Source organism: Neopelma chrysocephalum, unplaced genomic scaffold (genome assembly GCF_003984885.1).
Source record: "Neopelma chrysocephalum unplaced genomic scaffold, ASM398488v2 Primary Assembly neopelma1_65, whole genome shotgun sequence".
Classification (NCBI taxonomy): domain Eukaryota; kingdom Metazoa; phylum Chordata; class Aves; order Passeriformes; family Pipridae; genus Neopelma; species Neopelma chrysocephalum.
In genome coordinates this window covers 905,429-923,852 of record NW_020897722.1, presented here as the reverse complement: position 1 = coordinate 923,852, position 18,424 = coordinate 905,429, and the positions used below count along the sequence as shown (strand labels likewise).

The 18,424-nt window shown below is 54.2% G+C and overlaps 4 protein-coding genes across 16 annotated transcripts in view; 1 reads left to right on the top strand and 3 right to left on the bottom strand.

The window, feature by feature from the left end:
• Positions 1-155: 155 nt before the first annotated feature.
• Positions 156-8,125, bottom strand: HMOX2 (heme oxygenase 2). Its single transcript, XM_027683855.1, has 6 exons — positions 8,028-8,125; positions 3,955-4,061; positions 2,796-2,913; positions 2,032-2,523; positions 999-1,119; positions 156-920 (listed from the first exon to the last, which is right to left on the bottom strand). Exons 2-6 carry the CDS (start codon positions 4,035-4,037, stop codon positions 796-798), a joined length of 939 nt encoding a protein of 312 aa, XP_027539656.1. The 5' UTR covers positions 4,038-4,061; positions 8,028-8,125; the 3' UTR covers positions 156-795.
• Positions 3,988-13,844, bottom strand: LOC113967862 (zinc finger protein 501-like). Of its 4 annotated transcripts, XM_027683854.1 has the most exons (4): positions 13,718-13,818; positions 13,250-13,368; positions 9,101-10,037; positions 3,988-4,061 (listed from the first exon to the last, which is right to left on the bottom strand). In XM_027683854.1, exons 2-4 carry the CDS (start codon positions 13,344-13,346, stop codon positions 4,004-4,006), a joined length of 1,092 nt encoding a protein of 363 aa, XP_027539655.1. In that variant the 5' UTR covers positions 13,347-13,368; positions 13,718-13,818; the 3' UTR covers positions 3,988-4,003. The 4 variants fall into 4 exon arrangements, with proteins under 4 accessions (XP_027539655.1, XP_027539654.1, XP_027539652.1 ...); XM_027683853.1 differs by lacking the exon at positions 3,988-4,061 and having other exon boundaries at positions 8,308-10,037; positions 13,754-13,844; XM_027683851.1 differs by lacking the exon at positions 3,988-4,061 and having other exon boundaries at positions 8,308-10,037; positions 13,718-13,832.
• On the top strand, positions 13,729-16,744 carry LOC113967864. Of its 2 annotated transcripts, none has more exons than XM_027683856.1 (3): positions 13,729-14,174; positions 14,925-15,027; positions 16,266-16,744. In XM_027683856.1, exons 1-3 carry the CDS (start codon positions 13,823-13,825, stop codon positions 16,618-16,620), a joined length of 810 nt encoding a protein of 269 aa, XP_027539657.1. In that variant the 5' UTR covers positions 13,729-13,822; the 3' UTR covers positions 16,621-16,744. The 2 variants fall into 2 exon arrangements, with proteins under 2 accessions (XP_027539657.1, XP_027539658.1); XM_027683857.1 differs by having other exon boundaries at positions 13,730-13,967.
• Positions 16,745-17,724: 980 nt separating this feature from the next.
• SLX4 (SLX4 structure-specific endonuclease subunit) overlaps positions 17,725-18,424 on the bottom strand; it is a 29,758-nt gene continuing 29,058 nt past the window's right edge. For 6 of the 9 annotated variants that reach the window (XM_027683845.1, XM_027683848.1, XM_027683844.1 and 3 more), the window contains one exon: positions 17,939-18,299. In XM_027683845.1, coding sequence (XP_027539646.1) covers positions 17,939-18,299 — 361 coding nt within the window. Of the gene's footprint in view, positions 18,300-18,424 lie in introns of all 9 variants that reach the window. The other 3 variants (XM_027683846.1, XM_027683849.1, XM_027683850.1) reach the window with 1 other exon arrangement.

Below are 18,424 nucleotides of genomic sequence, written 5' to 3'. Positions count from 1 at the left end.
CCAGGGGAGGCAGCAGGGACAGTGGGGTGCAAGAGCAGGAGTTTCTCAGGGACTGCCTGAGTCAAAGACAAGTACAACAGTGCTCCCATCTTCCCCTTAATCCCCTCCCCAGCCTCTCCTGTTCTCCCAGTAACTTGCATCCAGCTTTCCCCAGCTATAGCATTGCAACTTTTTATTTCAGTCAAGGCTTCAGGAAAAATAACCAACAACCAACCCTCAACCCCAAAGTTGCACAGTACACATCTGTCACCTCCATACCCCCTCACAGTCCTGCCCCCATCCCCAGGGTGCTCCCTCCAACAGGAGTCGGACCGGGGCCTTGGGACAGCACACCCAACAGGACACTCCTTTGAGGTAACAGCCCCACAGCACAGCCTCAGCTTCTCAGGGTGGGAAAGCAAGTGCTCTTTGCTGAAGAGGCTGATGACACATTCTGGGGATGCAGCCCAGGGCAGGAAACCCCCGCCGGACACTGCTCTGGGGATGGAGATGAAAAGCCAAGCACGTGAAGCCTTTGCCAGGACAGGACAGGACATCTTTAGCCTTAAAAGCTGCCCCAGCCTGGGCAGGGCAGGGCAGTGCTGCAATGGAATCCTCACCCCCTCACACCGACCAGTCCTGGGCACTAGTCAGCTACAGACATCATATTACAGCGGTGTGCAAGGAGGCTTGGACAGTCCCACAGAATTCCTGTTTACTTCCTCACTCCAACTCTGCAGCCAACTCACCACCAGCAAGGGAAGGGTCTGAAAACGGACAGGGCATGTCTCTCTCCTTGCCCCCATGCCGTGCCAGTCACAGGATGTACCAGGCTGCAGCTCCTGCTGCCACTGCCACGCAGGCTGCCAGCACCAGCTGCACCAGGGGCTGCCTGGCCAGACCCACCGCGGCGTGGAAGGGGCAGCCGGGCCCTGCCGCGCCTGCCAGGACACAGAAAGCGCTGTTAGTGCTGCCAGGCTCGTGCCACACGTGTGGCAGCTCTCCCTGCCCCCACCTACCCAGTTTGTCTGCGTAGTAGGGGCATTTGCGGATGTCTCCTTTTCCGTCGTGCACTGGAAACCCTCCGTCCTGGGCTTCTTCTGGCAGCGACCTGCCGATCTTGTCCAGCTCTTCAAACACCTGCAAGTGGCCACAGCGAGCACGTGAGGCAGGCACAGCTCATCCAGAGCCCTGGAATCATCTGGAGAACAGGCAAGCACCACTCCTGCCTCCCTCCCCCCGGAATCCTTTGGGAGCACCTCGCTGCAAACCTGTGGTGGCACCTGGCACGTGTTACAGCTCCAGGAAGGAACAGCCCATCCCAAAAGCATCCAGTCAGAGCCAGGAGAAGGCAGGACCACCCTGCTGCTCCCCTCCCATCCTGCTGCAGTGTGAGCCAACTGCACACCATCAGGGCCAGCCAGCCCCTCCAGCTCTGTTGCCAGAGGATTCCATAAGATCCTGGTGAAGGAGCCAACCACATCCCAACACATTCTTGACCGATTTAAACCACACCAACCAGCTACAAGCACAGATTAAAGCTCCCATCCAGTAGCTAAATCTGTGTTCATCCCCCTGGGGTAAGTGGCAGCTCAGTCAGGTTTGATGAAAGGCAAATGCTATGGGAGGAACAAGAGGCTTCAGACATTTTTGGCCATAGGGCAGCATGTCAGACCTGAGATAGGAGATGACTGTCACCAGGGCGGTGCAACACACTCAAACTGTTTGAGGCTGTCTCAGAGTAACAGCTCTGTTCCCCCCACTGCTTCAGAGCCACACAGCCCACAGGAATCTTGAAGTCATATTAATTTTGCCCCAGTCAAAGGCCTAGCTGTAGTGTTGGAGCATGGGAGGAATTCCTGCCCAACACCAGTTCCAGAAGCTAATGGAGAAGCTATTTAGAGTATAATTGCAACCCCAAAAGACAGAGGGGCTATGGTGGTCTCAGCCCCAAACCACTGCCTGGGTGAGCAGTCTGACTGAATTGACCTGGATCAGACCCAAAAGCAGCAGCACCTGCACACACAGGAGCTCAAGAGATTTGTTTAGTACCTGCATGTTAAATCTGAAGGCTCTGTTGGCCTCTTCCACGATCCTTTCCTTGGTGTTCTTGTCCAAGTCCAGAGCATTCATCCTTGCTCTGTAAAGCTGCTTGAACTGCTGTGCATTGGAAACGTTCTCAAACACGTAGAACTGGATCCCTTCCTCAGTACTGGGCAACTTTAGGGCCCTCTGGGCCACCTTCTTCAGCACCTGGCCCCCTGAGAGGTCCCCCATGTAGCGGGTGTAAGCGTGAGCCACCAGCAGCTCTGGCTCGTGCTGTCCCACATGATGGATTCTGTCCACATACTGCTGAGTTGCCTCTGAACACTGGATCTTCTCTTTCCAGTCTTCTCCATAGAAATATTTAAGGTCTTTAGCCAGCGCTTCCCTCCGGTGAAGCTCCATGGGGAAATAGAGAGGAGCAAAGACCGGGTTGTCCTTGTTGCGATCCATCTCCTCCTCCAGGGCACAGTAGGTGAAGTGCAGGGCCACTGTGGCCAGCTATGGACAAAGTACAGCTCACCTGAGAAGCCAGTCCCTGGATCAGCACATTACACCTCAGGACTGCTCCCCCCTGCTTGGAATTGGGGTAAACAAGGAGCAAACCCCCCAGGCTCAACACAAAACCCACCTGGAGAGCTCATACTAGGCAAATATTGCCTGAAGGAGCAGAGGCTCTGCTCTGTCTACCCCCATAACACCCCCCAGGGCTGTGGGGCTCTGCCTCCAAGTCTGCATCACATCAAAGAGATCAGGAGCAGAGCAACACCCACCTTGAAGAGCTCCTTCTTGATCCGTCCTTTCAGGAAGTCCTTGACAAACTGGGTGTTCTCAGCACGGTCGTGGGATTCCTTCGTGCCCTCCTTCAGCAGCTCTGACAGGTCCGTGGGGCTGCAGGGGACAGGGAGAGCTCCTTTTACCCCACATCCACACACAGCTATGAGTTTGTCCCCTTCAATCCCTAACATCCCAGGCCCAGACTGGAGAAGGTACAAGGTGGGACCCTCAGGCCACTCCCCAGGTTGAACTGGCACCAGCAGGAAGAAGCAGGGCAAGAATACCCTTAAAAAGTTTATTTCTCCTGAATTACACTGGTTTTGCAGGTTTCCACATGGTGTCTTTCTAAAACAAAAAAACCTCATTAAAATCTATGATTTGTAGTTACAGCCACTGCACTTACCTGGAGGGTGGTACAGTATCAACACTACACTCACTCAAATCATGCCAAAGTGCACCTTGTGGTTTTTATCACTAGTTTGCTACAGGTAGCACGTTCCTGTTAGCTGGAAGAGAGACTTTGGACACCCCAGACCCACTGAGTGTGCCAGGAGAACCAGGAAACATTAACTTCTCATGAGGCTGAGCCTGTCAAGTCAAAGAAGTCAACAAGCCTATCTAGGTCTTCTGGGAAGTGCCCTATTCTCCCTTCCCATTTTCCAGGTCTGAAGCCTTGGGTTTTAGAGCACGTTTGTGAATTTGGTTTTGGAACTAACCTCCTAAAAAATGTTCTTGCCTGGACCTGCAGGTATTCTGCAAAGCAAGAAAGGCAGCTGTCCAGAGTGGAGTTCACCTCTAGAGTCACCTTTCAAAACAAGAAGCTGCTATAACATGAGCCTGCCCAGTGAGCCATGGAAAACTGGCTCCCTTGGCCAGGAAGGCAGAAACACAACCACCAAATGGTCAAAGTGTTTGTGAAATGTCAGTTTGATAGTGGCAGCTAAAAAAATAACTGTGTTGTCAGCCCTGCCAGATTGCTCCTTCCCGTCCCTTCCAGTAGTTTGATTAAACAGATTTTACAGCACATGTAGTTGATTAGCCATCTACTAGTGTCTCTCACTTCCTTCAGATGAGGAGAAGGATCACTCCTTGACCTGGCAGGTCTCCTGCCTTGCCCAGGTCTGTGTCTGTGCCATAGTGTGGGACAGGACTCACCTGACATTGTTGTCTTCTGTTTCCTCGTAGCGCGAGACATCCCCGTCTTCTACCCCCTCCGGGCCCTCCATGGCCGATGGCATCGCTGGGCAGTGCTGGGGATCAGTCTGAAAGGCAAAATCAGGGAGGGGCTTTTGGGGGAAGCTGCTTTAGCAAAGGGATGGGTGTGAAATGTTGTCTAGCAAGGAGCCTCTGGGCTGCCCCCCAGGCAGGGGGTGAGGAACAGCCGCCGGCCATTTCCACCGAACACCAGGCGCTTCCAAGGAAGCACATTTGTTTGTTCAGTTCAGCCACCCCAGGAGAGCCTCAACACCAACACCCAGCTCACTAAATATCAACCTCAGAGACCTACAACACACCAAGCAGCCTGCATTTGGTTTCCCACTTCAGGGTGGCTCCTGGCTGAAGGTGAGAGCTCCGAGCTGGGAACCTGCACTAAAATCGTGAGCAAGCAGCTCTCCCCTGGTGCCACCAAATATTTCACCCAATGTGCTGCTCAGAGCAGAGTCACAGGAAAGGGAAGCACCTCCCCTTCACTCAGGAAGAAGAACGAACTCCATTTCCACAGCAGTACAGAGCTTCCCTGGAAGAAAGCAGTGGGGAATTAGGCCAGCTGAGCTCTGAAGTCAGGCAGCTCATAGGGGAAACAAGAACATTCCCTGCAACAGAATATAGGAACTTCCAAAGCAAGGGCAGATTTCACTGCTCCTGCTCCCACTCACAGCCTCCTCTCCTCCCTGCCAGGGTTTACTTCAAACCCCACAAGCAGCTGGGTTTCCCCTCCTCTTTTGCAAAAGGAAACAGAATCTCCTTGGACGTACCAGGATGCACAAGACTTACCCAGAAGCAGGAACAAAGGCTCACTCATTGGACCAGCACATCACACCTCGTGACTACTCCCCCCCACATGCAGTTGGGGTAAACAAGGAGGAAACCCCCAGGCTCGACACAAAACCAGCCTGGAGAGCCCGTACCAGGCAGGTATCACTTACTCTGGCTGAGCACAGAAATCCAGGCACCTCATTTACAAAGTGGGCCTGTAATCAGCTTTGTGCAGAGCAGCACCACCACCTTAGAGGCAGCCTTGGCAGAGGAGCAAGGGGCTAAGCTGCTGCTGGCTCTTTGGAAAGCCTCGTTCTAAGAGAGCCATCCTCGTCCTCCAGCCCCCTCAGGGGGCTGCATCCTGCAGGACCTGGCAGGGTGAAGTCTCCCCACCCCAGGATGGGGAAGGTGGGAACACCAGCACATGGGCTCAAGATAGGTGAGGAAACCACCTTCAGGTGCTGTACTGTCCATGTGATCACTCCCTAGACAGCACACGTGCTCACACCAGCTCAGCACCCTGGACTCATCTTCGCCCCTCACACAGCTCCACCTTCAAACATTGGGAGATGCCCACTGTGGGGAAGGGAAACCAAAGCAGAGGCAAATCACCCACCTGAGCTCAGCCAGAAGCCTGTCATGGGCACAGGGGGCACAGCCTACTCACCTCTGCCAGTGCAGATCATCTCTCCTGCTCGGCTTATGGCAGGCCAGACCTTCTCAAGAGATGCAGATTCCAAAATGAAACTGGACAAACGAGTTCCAGCTTATCTTACAGTCCCAGAAAGCCAGAGGCCTGGAAGTAGGGTGTGCTGTCCCCACACGCCTGCAACAGCCCCTGGTACAAAGCAGCAGGTGAGAGCAGAGCTACAGAGCACTTCAGCACCACTCATCCCTTGGGAGAGGCCTGAAGGCTGACACCAAATCCAGCCTAAAGGAACACACCACATCAGGCTCAGAAAATCATGGTTAACAGCAGCAGTGGCTCAAGGCTCCCAATGGCCACATGCACATGGCCCTGAGATCATTGTTGTACAAGACACCTCTGCTCACTCCTCAGAGTCTCCTCTCCCACAGCACACAGGGGGAGCTGGGAGGGTCTCAGAAGCCTTTACCCAACCCTGTTACCAGTGTTGCAGCAGCACAGCTAATGAGAACGGGGAATGGCTGCCCCAGGAGCACTGTCTGCTGACGGGAGCAGGGTTCAGCACACAAACAGGCATTTAAGGTCTTTGATGCACTCTGGGACTTGTGTCTGCAACTGTGCAGCAGAGGCTCAGTGTGACACGTTCCTCTCCATGGCAATAGGGCAGTCAGTGATGACAGCAGTCCCTGTAGCCTGAGGCAAGGGCAGAACACGTGCAGGAAATATGGAAGCTCAGATTTTTCCGATACAGTTTCTAGTACAGACACCTCCCCAGTGAGCCATGAATTCAAGAGACATGTCAGCACAAACCAGCCCCATCCTTTCCACTGCTGGGCTACTGCACAAGAACTGGGAGGAAGGAAAGTCGGAATAATTTTGTCTCTTATCACCACACATTGTTGCTTTTACTCAAAAACTGGCAACTCCAGTCCCTGGTCACGGCCCTGGTTTCTCAGGGTGCTCTGCTCCTCTGGAAAGGAGGATGTGTCCCACATGCCAAGGAGGAGGTTCAGGCAGCTGCCCACCTCCTCTGCAGAGGCTGGAATGTCATTCCATTTGCTGCAGGAGCTCAGCTCATCCAGGACCTGGCTGATGTTCAGGGTAAACACATATCTTCGCAGTGCCCGGACAGCAGCCTGCCTGGGAGAAATCCAACTCAAATCAAAGCCATGAGCTGGGACAGCAGGGCTGGAGAGTGGGGAGGAGGTTTGGTACAGGACACTTCAGCATTCTAAACATTTCCTTCCCAATGACAGCGTTCAAACCCTCTGAGAAAAGATCCCACCTCATCCAGCCAGCAATTACTTTGCCCCCACGCACATCTCCCCAGCAAGCCTCACACCCCAGATGCACAGCTGCTCTTCTGGGGTAGGAAGACACTTAATCCCAATAATCCTGTGCCTTTTGAAGGAAGCAGACACCACTGCTGCAGGAAGCAGGACTGAAGCCCCAGAGTTGCTTGGGCACCCTGGGAGAAGTTAGATAGCTCAGGAACACCCAGGCAGTACAGAGTTCACCTTTGCTGTTTGACCTCCATGCAATTTCAAGGCATTTCCCCATACAGAGAGCTCAGAGCGTGGCTGGACCTACCTGAGCATCACTGTGCTGGAGACAAACCCCAGAACTCCACTCTAGGGGCTGGGATCATCTCAGAGGTTACCTGGCAATCCCAACAGGAGAGCCTTGTGTCTCCTCCTCCCTCTGGGGAGGAATTTGGCACCGGCTGCTGCTGGAAATGGAGCCTCACAGAATAAATTACTACATTACCTGATCCCAGGTAGGTTTAAGGCTTCATCGGGACACAGCCAAAATTTAGGCAATAATTCAAGCCTAAGACACTTCTAGCAGTGCCCACACAAATGCTACTTCTGTCCCCCAGAGCTGCAGCCCAACACCTCAGCAACCTGACCGAGGGAAGCTCCTGGCAAGCTCACAGACCTTCAGAGCTCTGTCCTTTGGTGGTGGCCTTTGTGACAGGCAGCACATTAGAAACCTATTTTCTCACCTTGGCTATGAGAACAGCCAAGGGACAAGTCAGTCAAGGCTGGATCTGGGATAAGAAAGACACACATGACTATATCAGAGAGCTCTTGCTCTGGGGAGAGCCAGTGCTCGCCCTGCCTGTCCCAGCACGCTGACAGCTGTGCCTGGGACGTGCCGAGCGGGGCCAGTGACTGGCACTCAGGGTGTAACGCACTGCTGGGTGTAAGTGCTGAGCCTCGAACAGGACAGTTGTTTCACCTAACAACGGGAAGGCAGGGATAGCGAGAGGCCTCGGAGGCCTTCGCCCTCCAAGCTCTTCTCTGAGCTCAGCGGGATCAAGGAGAGCCAAGTGCCCCCTCGCACGGCTCCCGACCCGAAGCCCCGGGCACCCGTAACGAGCCTCCACGCAGAGTCACCGCGGGGCTCTGAGGCCGCCGTGTCCCGGAGCGGGGACACAGGGCAGGGATCCGGGAGGGCTGACAGATGCGGGCCCGCCCGGCGGACAGCTCGGCCGCCACAGCTCCGGGCCCGCCGTCCCAGCGTCCTCCCCTCGCCGCCGCAGGGTGCGGGACCAGCCCCGCGGAGCCGGGCCCGGAGCCCCCCCGTTGCCACGGAGACTCACCGGAGCCGCCTCCACCCTCCGCCCGCGGCGCGAAACAAAGACCCCGCACGGCCGGCCGGGATTTATTAATGACGGGGGTCACGGCGCGGCCAATCAGGACACACGGACGGCACGGACGGCGCCGCCGATTGGTGGGAGCGGCCGGGAAGTCACGCGGCGGCCCTGGCCCCGCCCCCTCACCTGGACGGTGCCGCGCGAGGCCCCGCCCCCGCGGAAGGTCGGCTGTCGCGCATGCGCAGCGGGCAGGAGCGGCGGCGAAGGAAAGATGGCGGCGACGGCGTTTCGGTACCCGCGGCTTTATTGGCTGCGGCAGCAACGACACCTAGCGCGGCTCCCGCCCCATGGCCCCTGCAGGGCCGGCGGCACACTCGGACAGCCCTCGCAAGGCGGCTGAGGACACCAGGCCTGCGGCTTCTCTGTGCTACAGCCCCAGCCCGTGGGCTGAGGGGGGAGCCCGGTGTCTCTGAACACAGAAATCAAGAGCGTTTGAGATGGTCCGTTTGGTTCACTATTAATGGTCCATAACGCGTGAGCACAGAGGAGAGTCATTTACTTCCCTCTGAAATACACCAGGCACATTCCAGCCTTTTCAAACCACTTCCTCTCTCTCCCAAGAGCTTCCCCTCCGACCACCAGCGCCTTCTCCTGCTGAGCCCACGCTCCTCCCCAAACCTCCAGCTGCTCGCACTGCCTCTCCCTTTCTTCTCTCTCTCCTTTAGGGGTTGTTCTCCTAAAATAAGCTGCCTTCCCCCTCCAGGAGCAGGGCTGTCAGTGAAGCAGAGACGCCGGGCTCGCAGCGATCAGCCCCGCTGCCCACGCCGCCCTAGGGCTGCCCGGCCCCGTGGGTGCGGCGGTGCCGCAGCAGCGCGGAGCTGACGGCGAAGCCCCTGCCGCAGTCGGCGCAGGCGAAGGGGCGCTCCCCGGTGTGTGTGCGGCGGTGCTGGGTGAGGTGGGCGCTCTGCCGAAAGCTGTCCCCGCAGTCGGCACAGGCGTACGGCCGCTCCCCGGTGTGCACCCGCCGGTGCCGCAGCAGCGCCGACCTCCACAGGAAGCTCTTCCCGCACTCCACGCACCTGAAGGGGCGCTCCCCGGTGTGGAAGCGGCGGTGCTGGATGAGGTGCGAGCTCACCGTGAAGCTCTTCCCGCACTCGGAGCACCCGTACGGGCGCTCGCCCGTGTGGAACCGCCGGTGCTGGATGAGGGCGGAGCTCACGGTGAAGCTCTTCCCGCACTCGGAGCACCCGTACGGCTTCTCCCCGGTGTGGACCCGCTGGTGCTTCATGAGCTCGGAGCTCTGGCTGAAGCTCTTCCCGCACTCGGAGCAGCCGTAAGGCTTCTCCCCGGTGTGGACGCGCCGGTGCCGCGCCAGCGCCGAGCTCACGCTGAAGCTCCTCCCGCAGCTGCCGCACTCGTAAGGCCTCTCCCCGGTGTGCACCCGCCGGTGCTGCACGAGCTGGGCGTTCCCGGAGAAGCTCTTCCCGCACTCGGAACACCTGTAGGGCTTCTCTCCGGTGTGGGTCACCTGGTGGCGGAGCAGCTTGGAGCTCACGCTGAAGGTCTTCCCGCAGTCGGAGCACTCGTAGGGCCTCTCCCCCGTGTGGGTTCTCTGGTGCTGGATGAGATGAGAGCGTTGCCGGAAACTGCCCCCGCACTCGGCACAGCCGAAGGGTTTCTCTCCAGTGTGGATCCTCCGGTGCTGGATGAGGTTGGAGCTCACCCGGAAGCCCTTCCCGCAGTCCCCACATACCATCAGTCTCCCCACAGATGGATTTCTCTGCTGGGTAATGTCTGTCGGCCTCCTGAGACTCTTCCCACGCAGCATCACTCGGCTTTGCCTCTTCCCCAGAGGTCTCTGAACTCTTTCTGACCTGTGTGGGATGACTGGGTCCTGTGCTGGATTCTGGGAATTGTTCTCCTTGGAGAGTCCTGAGAGTAAAGCCTCGGGCTCTGCTGGCCCAGGGATGCCTTGGTGGGCATTCTCCTCTTTCTTGCTCACAATCCCATCTTCAGCTGCAAAAAAAGGAGAATCCAGAGAGAAGTCACAGGCAGGACAGGAAACATTGGACAGGGGAAATCGAAAGGGGCCAAATTCCAAAAACTCACCAGATTAGGTATAAAAAGTTTCGATATTTCCCTCCAAACTCTACAGTGGATTTCTCAAGAGTGTTCACAGAAATAGATGGCCCTGGGTGCTCTGCCAGAACCTGAATCCACTGAAATTATTGGCTTATTAGAGGTGAAAGTTTAGTGCTTGAATGGGAAAGATGGCTGCTCTTCCAAGATATCTGAAAACATTATTAAAAGCTGAACTGGGAGTCATGGAAGGGCCACAAAGAACTGCCCTGCTGAGCAGAACAGATGCAGCATCTGTGCTGCTGGTGTTGCAGAGAGAGAAAAGATGCCTAAAGGAGACATTGGCCCTAAGGGATGAGACATGGAGACCACCTGGAGCCTGGCTGATGCCAGTCTTAGAGCAGAAGAAAGGCAATTTTGTGCTCCATGGGTGCAAAGCAAACCTGGTGTGGGAGGTGGTTGGTGAATTGAAGATCCTCTGCGGGCAACTCCAGATAATTCACTGAGGAAATCCAATATAAACACAGAAGATGAAGGCAGTGCAAGTCCATGGGAAGCAATGCCAACTGAACAGTACAAACAGCTCCTGGGACACAGGCAATGAACAAATCCCTGCCCTCTGATTCCCATCAAGTCTTGCAGAAACACAAGTGGGATGAATCTGTGCTGCACAGACTCAGGGTCACCTGAAAGCCTTTCCAGACAAGGGGCTGCACAAATTCCTCAGGTATCTACACAGAGCACTGCCTCCTTCCAGCCTGCTGCTCATCTATCCTCTAGGATAGAGGATGTTCCTCAATCCTCTAACATGGATTGAGGAGCATCCCAGCAGGTCCAGAAGCACAGATCCCAGCAGTGCTCTGGCTTCTGCTGTCAGTGGGGCCGTGGAGCTCTGTGCAGACTCACTGAGGGCTCATGAGCTAAACTGGCAAGACAGGATGTGTGGCACAGCCCCATCTGCTGCCAGGGAAGGGCCAGTGGATGTCAGAGGGATGTACATGGGATGTAGAAATGGCAGCATGCATCTCTGAGGAGAGGCATCACATCCAGGGTTAGGACAGGTCAGTCAAGGGAAGAGATTCCAGATCATCGTGTACAGACCTGCTGTTGACTACACATAGACCCAAAACATGGCACAGGCTGAGGACTGAAGCTGCAAACACACAGAGCTCCAGATCTGCCCATGGAAAAACTCAATGGCTCCTCCTGGATCTCTGAAAACCCCTGTGGAATGAACTGGTAACATACCAGTCATGTGGGGCTGATGGACAGACCACGGGCACTGCCAGTGCTCTGGCAGAGCTGGGATGAGGAAATGCCTGCCTTGAAACAGGAGAGTCACTGCTGAACCAAGAAAGGAAGGAGAGTCCAGAATTACAACCCAGATGATACAAGTACATATTTGATCTTCCTCTTTCTAGTCACTGTAAGAATGATTTCACTTTGAGCTCCTGAGATGCCTTTTGTGGCAGTTTGGTGTGGCATTGATGCTACTTTTCCCTCACATAGTTTCCCTTAAAATCACTCCTTGAGAGGAACAGAAACTGGAACTTTGCTATCCACTTCCATCTATCTGTAGGAGAAGAGAAGAGGGATATCCAAAGGCAGGATAAGGACATTTCTGTCAGTCCAGCATGAAACTCCTGACCTGTAGGTCTGACTTACTGAGCAGACAGTGGAGCTTGGGAAGTTGTTCTGTTGCTGTTGCCTGTAAAGGGTTTCATCAAAATCGTGAACACAGGACCTCACCAGAGGAATTCACACTGGAAGCATTAGGGCTGAACTGGCAAAAATGAATAAGCAAGAGAAAAAGGAAGAGTGTGGCTCCTTGTCAGCCCAGGCCAATTTAGGTTATGCTCAGGCCTCTGATATGCCCAAGATTGCCAGGGATAAGCTACAAGGAAAGCTCCAGGTAAGCAGAGTGAGTGTAAACATTGAGAGAGAACCTAAATATCACCTTAAATGTACCCTTGGATCTCTCTTTCTCAGGAGAAGCCACCTGGAGCTCTTCAGAGATGTCACCAATTTTAGCAAAAGGGAGATCTGGAGTGCAAAGGTGTTCCCAAAGACATTCATCCTTCACCAAAACCGGTAAGGAAACTGATTTGCCATGGGATGAATGACCCTCACAAGGTGGGAATGAAGGGAAAAGAAGGCGGATGATAATTCTGTTATTCAGGGGTAGGACACAAAGGCTGACTATAAACTGTGTCAGAGCCTTATGACCAGCCAGGTGACAGGGGACATTCACTGCAGGTAAACACAAAGAACTGCAGAGGTGAACAGCATCTATACCTTGCACTTTTATCAGAATGGGCCCAGGATGTTCTTGGTATTATTCAGGAATAGCACCATGAAGTTAGAGCAGATGGATGAAAACTGCAGCTCCCAGGCAGACAAAACAGCTCATCAAATGCTAATGATTGTTTGGGAAAAACAATCAAACCCCACATCCTGAGTGTGTGCAAGGAGGGGATGGATCCCCCCCTTTCAGAGAAATTCCAACAGAGCTGAGGCAGATACAGAGGATGACATGAAGGATCTGTACTCCTGTACTGATTCTGTACAGATGACTCAGCTGCCCATTCTGTTGTGAAAAGGCACAGCTGACAGGGCTATTGCAGAGGACTATAAAACCACAAGTGGCCCATGGGTGGGAATCTCTGACATCAAGTGAGCTCCTAGAGGGCAGTGTCAAAGCAAACCAAAGGAGGCAGTGACTCACGAAGCAGCTGAATATGCTGTGAAACTGCTGCCTGAGAGCTGTCACTGATGCTAAACCGTACACAGCTTCAGATAGCAAGAAATTACAGACAGGGCTGTGAGATTAGGTGTGTCTAGTTCAGGACTTTCTGAAGCCACAGAGTGCCAGGGCCTGTGAAAGCATCCATGGACACAGCACTGCCTGTCTGCCTTCTCTGGGATCCAGCCCCAGCCTCTGCCAGGAACAGCAGCAGTACTGGGAAGACTGTGTTCCATCCTGGTACCACCAATCCTGCACATTCTGGTGTGGTTTGGGGATCCTGGAGAAGTTTTTCTCACTGCCAGGTTCACAGATGACTTGGCAGTGCTGGGTTAATGGTGGGACTCGATGACCTTAGACAGCTTTTCCCAACTTTAACGATTCTATGACTGTACCATCCCCTCACCTGGACAGCTGTCGCTCAGAACCATCTCGGTCTTCACTTGGAAGGTGCAGAGGTGGGAGAACCACAGTTCCTCCTTACGATCCATGTGGGAGATCATCTCCAGCTCCACTCTGGGGGTCCTGCTCCGTGGGGGAGACACGAGGTGGGTCAGACGGGCCGGGCGGGGACCCCGGACACGGACCCCGGGGTGCACCGGGCCCCCTGCACCGCTACGGGCCCGCGGGAGCCGGGAGGGGCTGTGGGGGCTGCCCAGGCGTGGGGGGCGGCTGGGTATGGACCCCAGGAAAAGCCACCTGTCCCAGCCCCGCCGGTGCCCGCGTCCCGTCCCCGGGGGTCCCGTCCCAGCCCTGGGGGTCCCCGTCCCGTCCGGAGGTCCCGTTCTGTCGCGGGGTCCCGTCCCAGCCCCGGGGGTCCCGTTCCGTTCCCAGGGGTCCCGTCCCGGGGGTCCCGTCCCAGCCCCGGGGGTCCCGTTCCGTCCGGGGGGGTCCCGTCCCAGCCCCTCACTCGCTCTCGGTCCCGCTCGGTGGCTCCGCGGCCGCTGAGGCGCCGTCACGTGACGGGCACTGGTGGCCAATGGCGGCGGCGCCCGCGCCGCTGAGGGCCACCCAAAATGGCGGCGGCGATGGCGGCAGTCCCGTCTCGCCTGAGGGCCCGTTACCCGCTGCCCGCTCCGCTCCGAGCCCTCCCCGCAGCCGCGGGGCCCCCTCCCGTGTGCCGGGTGAGCCGCCGCGGCTGCCGGAGGGTCTCCCCGCAGGCGGAGGGTTTCCCTTGGTGTGCCTCAACAGCGCTTCTGGAGGGAAGCGAGTGCCCACCCCGGGGGCAATACAGACCCTTTGCGCCAGAGGCTCAGTGAACAAGACGCGATCGAAACAGCGCTTTCTAAGGGAAGTATCCAGAGAACACCCGAGCAGAGCTCTGGAAATCCGTACGTGGGCTCGGTGCCCTTCCAGGAGTTGGGGACCCAACCTGGGCTGGGGCCGCCCAGGTCCCGAGTGTTGGGAAAGAAGCAGCGGGATTGGTCTGAGCTCAGGCACCAGCTTAAATTCTTAGCAATCACACATGGTTTGGGTTGGAAGGGACCTTAAAACCCATCTCATCCCACCCCCTGCCATGGGCAGGGACACCTTCCACTAGCCCAGGTTGCTTCAAGCCTCGTCCAGCCTGGCCTTGGACACTTCCAGGGGCAGGGAGCCCAAACCTCTCAGGGTAATCACAGGGATGTGTCACCTCTCCCAGGCACTCTGTGTTTCATTAACCAGCTGACGTGCAATGCCTCTGGAAGAAATGTTATGCTGGGATAATAAGCAAACCAGCACATTTGAAATGCTCTCCCAGAACAGCTCCAGTCCCCTTGAAGAGCTGCAGGGAGGATTGCTCTCACATTTATCCCTTCCATATCTAAACACTGGCACCTGTAAGTGTGACTCTGTTAGCCCAGTAGAAGGGGAAGGCACAGCAGTCTATGTTCTGTGCTTTACAGAACATATTTTGTAGTTATTTTGTAGTTAAAACCTCCAAGGGTCTCAGCCACGGTGCTGTGTAACAACGCCATTAAACAGGCTGAGTGTACACACAGAACTCTGCCTGTGTAAGGAAACTCTTTTCTCAGAATTATTTCACAGAAATCTGCAGCACAGCTTTGCAGAATAAACCCATTAAAGCCATTTTTTTCCAGGCAGGAAATGTGGCAATACACAAACCAACATGGACTATCCTAATGAGTCCCACTGGTCATTTGATTATCACAGCAAATTTAGAAGCTCACATGGTGCATCTTGGTAAGACAGAGGCTTTGTGCAATGCCAATAACATATCTGCTCCTTTCTTTAACTTAACAACTAATATTCTAGTTGAAAAGGTTTGGGGTTTTTTTGCAGCACTTGAAGTGTTTTAAAAAAACGAGATCTCAAACTGTTTTTGATAACTGTTACTACAGAGCTGGGAATAAAAAATTATGACAATTTATCTTTCAAGGTAAATGAGCCTGCATTAGGAAGGTAAAACCCACAGAAATATCTACAAATTGAATTATTTGGCAACACATTATCACTGGCAGATGGCAACATCAGCCTTAGATCAGGCAGGCCTGCGTTGCTCATGGATTAATGAAGCAGGAAAATGAATAATTGCTTTCAGATAATTTGCAGTGTATGTCAGATGTATCCTTATGGTCTTGAAGGCTGAAAAAGATTTCAAATCCTTTTCTCATCATGTAACAAAAGTTTTAGAATTACATTTTGTCAAGTTCAGCAATAAGGAGGAATCAAGGCAAGTCTCTGCAAAGTGGTCACCTCCAAACACCGACAGCACAGATGTGGTATGAAAATACAGCTTTTTTTCCTGCTAAACAGTGCTTTATGACATGATGTGAGTGATTATAACTTACATCCACTGAACTGTGATGCTGCATTCAATGAAGGTAACATGTAATAAAAGAATTGATCACAAAATCTTTGACTGTAGATGTAAGTCTTACCCAAAAACAGAACAAAAAAATCCTGGGATGGGATATTTATTTTACCATATTAAGACTGGTAAGTAGGACTGAAGTTTTTCCATGGGTGAGGTGTAGACTTGAGAAATACAAGTACACCAAGGGAGCAGCATTCACTGGAAGGCCAGTTAAGGCAAGCCTTGTCTTTTTCCCATAACAAAGTCACTGCTGGGAGCTCTTGAACTGAGCGGGAGTGGTCACCCATTTTCCCTTCCCCAGCAGCCCCCCAGGGAGGAGGAAAGCTGGGCAGGCCCCGAGGCTCCTGGGCCTCTTCCTTGCCAGCCCTTTGCCCAAGGCCCCGAGGCAGAGGTGGGGCTCAGCCCCTGCGCAGGAATCGGGCACAGGCTGAGCCTCAGGGACACCAGAGCCAGGCGGCCTGAGCTGTTCTCCCTGCAGCATCTGCCTGGGGCAGCCCAGCCAGGCCTGAGTCTCTCCAGGAGAGGCCAAGCCCAGCCACAGAGAGCTCAGCCCCCTGAGGCCCCTCAGCCCCTTTCATCTGACTCCCTGTCCTGTGTCTTCCAGGAGAAAGGGCCACACAGCCTCGGCCATACAAGGGACCTGCTGCCAGGGGCAGGGCTGCTCCGAGGAGTTGATCCTTTTGCTGAAGGAGAACCAAGACCTGATGAGGATGTGCCTGGGCCTCTGCTCTCTGCAGAGGGCATTGCTGAGAGAGGAGGAAACGGACGACTCGGAAGAGGAGGAGACTCCACTGCTCTACTTGACCGTGGATCCCCAGCTCCAGCAAGGCCCTTCCCTGCAGAGCCCCACACCCACCACCCCAGGGGAACCAGGCAGCTCGTCCTCGTCTCACTCCAGGCAGCAGATCCTCAGTTCCTCAGCCATTGCTGGGGATCTTTACACCTCTCCCTGCTGCTGAGTGATCCTGGCAACTCCTTTTCCTCTAGTTCTCTGCTCCAGATTTCAGCCAGTCCCAGCACAGACTGTGAACCCCCCTGCCCTCAACCAGACCCAAACTGCTGTTTAGACCCCCCCCTTAAATCTCTTCTAGGTTGTTACTTAGAGTTTAGAATAAGGACCTTATAGATTGTTTATTGTGTAGAACAGAAATCAAAATTGAAGATAATACTTTATCAAAAATAAAAAATAAAAATTTTACATTCCAAGTCTATAAATACCTTTAGAAATCTGGCTTCTTTTTGTGAAGTGTTGTGTCCATTTTGTTCAGTGACTCTTTGCACACTCCGAAGTGCCAGAACAGAAAGAAATCAGAAGATGTGAAAATTGATACACAGAATAAGACAATTTAGGGTCCAAGACCTTCCCAAGAGTCCCAGACAGTTTCCAAGTGGGATCAGTCCAGTTTGTAAATGGGACTGACCAGAAAAGCAGTTTTATTTCAGGGTGTAAGAAGTGCTGAAGAGATCCAGTGGGTACTGTAATCTTGCATTCAAGACATCTGTGCCAGGGACACACTCAGGCCACACCAATAAGGTCAAAGGGCATTCAGGAGATGCAGCAGAAGGGATTTTAACACAGGTCCAGCCTGGAAATGGACACACCCCAGTGAATTTTCCAATCTAAAGGGCTTTCGCATGACACTGGGTGTCAGGGGTGCTTTTGGGAGCCATCCCAAAGAGACCAAAGAAGGACACCTCCACTGCTCTGCAACTGTTCTAGAAACACAGATTGAGAAAGTTTATACTAAAGATTGGAAAGTGAACCAAGGAATAGAGAAAAGGACAGAAAAAAGGCCTTGTATGTATTTCTACAGCACTCCCTGCCTTCACAATCAGCAGGACAAAGTGTGCTGAAGGAAGGTGGAAGTTCCTGGTCCAAACAAGCACCGCTTTCCATAGTGGATTGAATACTGGAAGGTGAAGGGGAATGCATTTCCCAGCCCAAAGCCAGGGAAAAGGTCATGGCAAATGTCACTGAGGGAAGCACCAGCATGAAGAAAAGTTGGGGACCTAAAACCTATTGCAAAAATGGAAAGAAAAGGCACAAGAGTAAAACTGGGGGGTGCTGAAGGCAGGCCAGCGATGGAGGGGTTTGTGCCAGGGGAGCAGAGGCTCCCATGGCTCTGGAACAGGAGCACGGCTCAGCCTTGTTCTCTGGGATGTGCTCTGGGAGCAGGGCACGAGGAGGAGCTGTGCTCCCACCCAGCACCCACCACGGAAGCTCCACCTGGGAAGGGGGTTTCCAGCTCAGCAGCGAGGCCTCCACACCCAGGAGTGTCAGGGTGGAGGAGTGACCTTCACTCGGCGTCGCCTTCTCTGTTTTTTGTTCTCTTTTCTTTTCTGTACCTGCTCTTTCCGGGCCCCGGCCATGGTACATGTGATACACTGAGAATCCAGGAAGTCCAGCAGCTTTGCCTTGGAAATTTTGATGCCGTTCTGCTTGAGCTCTGCGTGCAGATCCACCAGCTCGAGTGGCTCATAGAAGAGAATCCTGTTGTACAGGGCTGTGTTGGAGCGGATGTAGCACCTCACTGCCTCCAGCTTTTCTTCTTCCCGAGCTGCTGCTTGAGATGCTGGAAACTCCTCTTCCTCCTCCTCAGATGCAAAAGCACAGGTTTCAAATCCATTCACAAAAGAACTAAAAGCAAGATCAAATAGACCACAGGTCAAGGAAAGAACAGGCTATCAAGGACAGGACCAGAGTTCCCCAAAATCCCTGATGGTGAACCCCTGGGACTTCCCTCTACAGGGTTGCAGACTCTC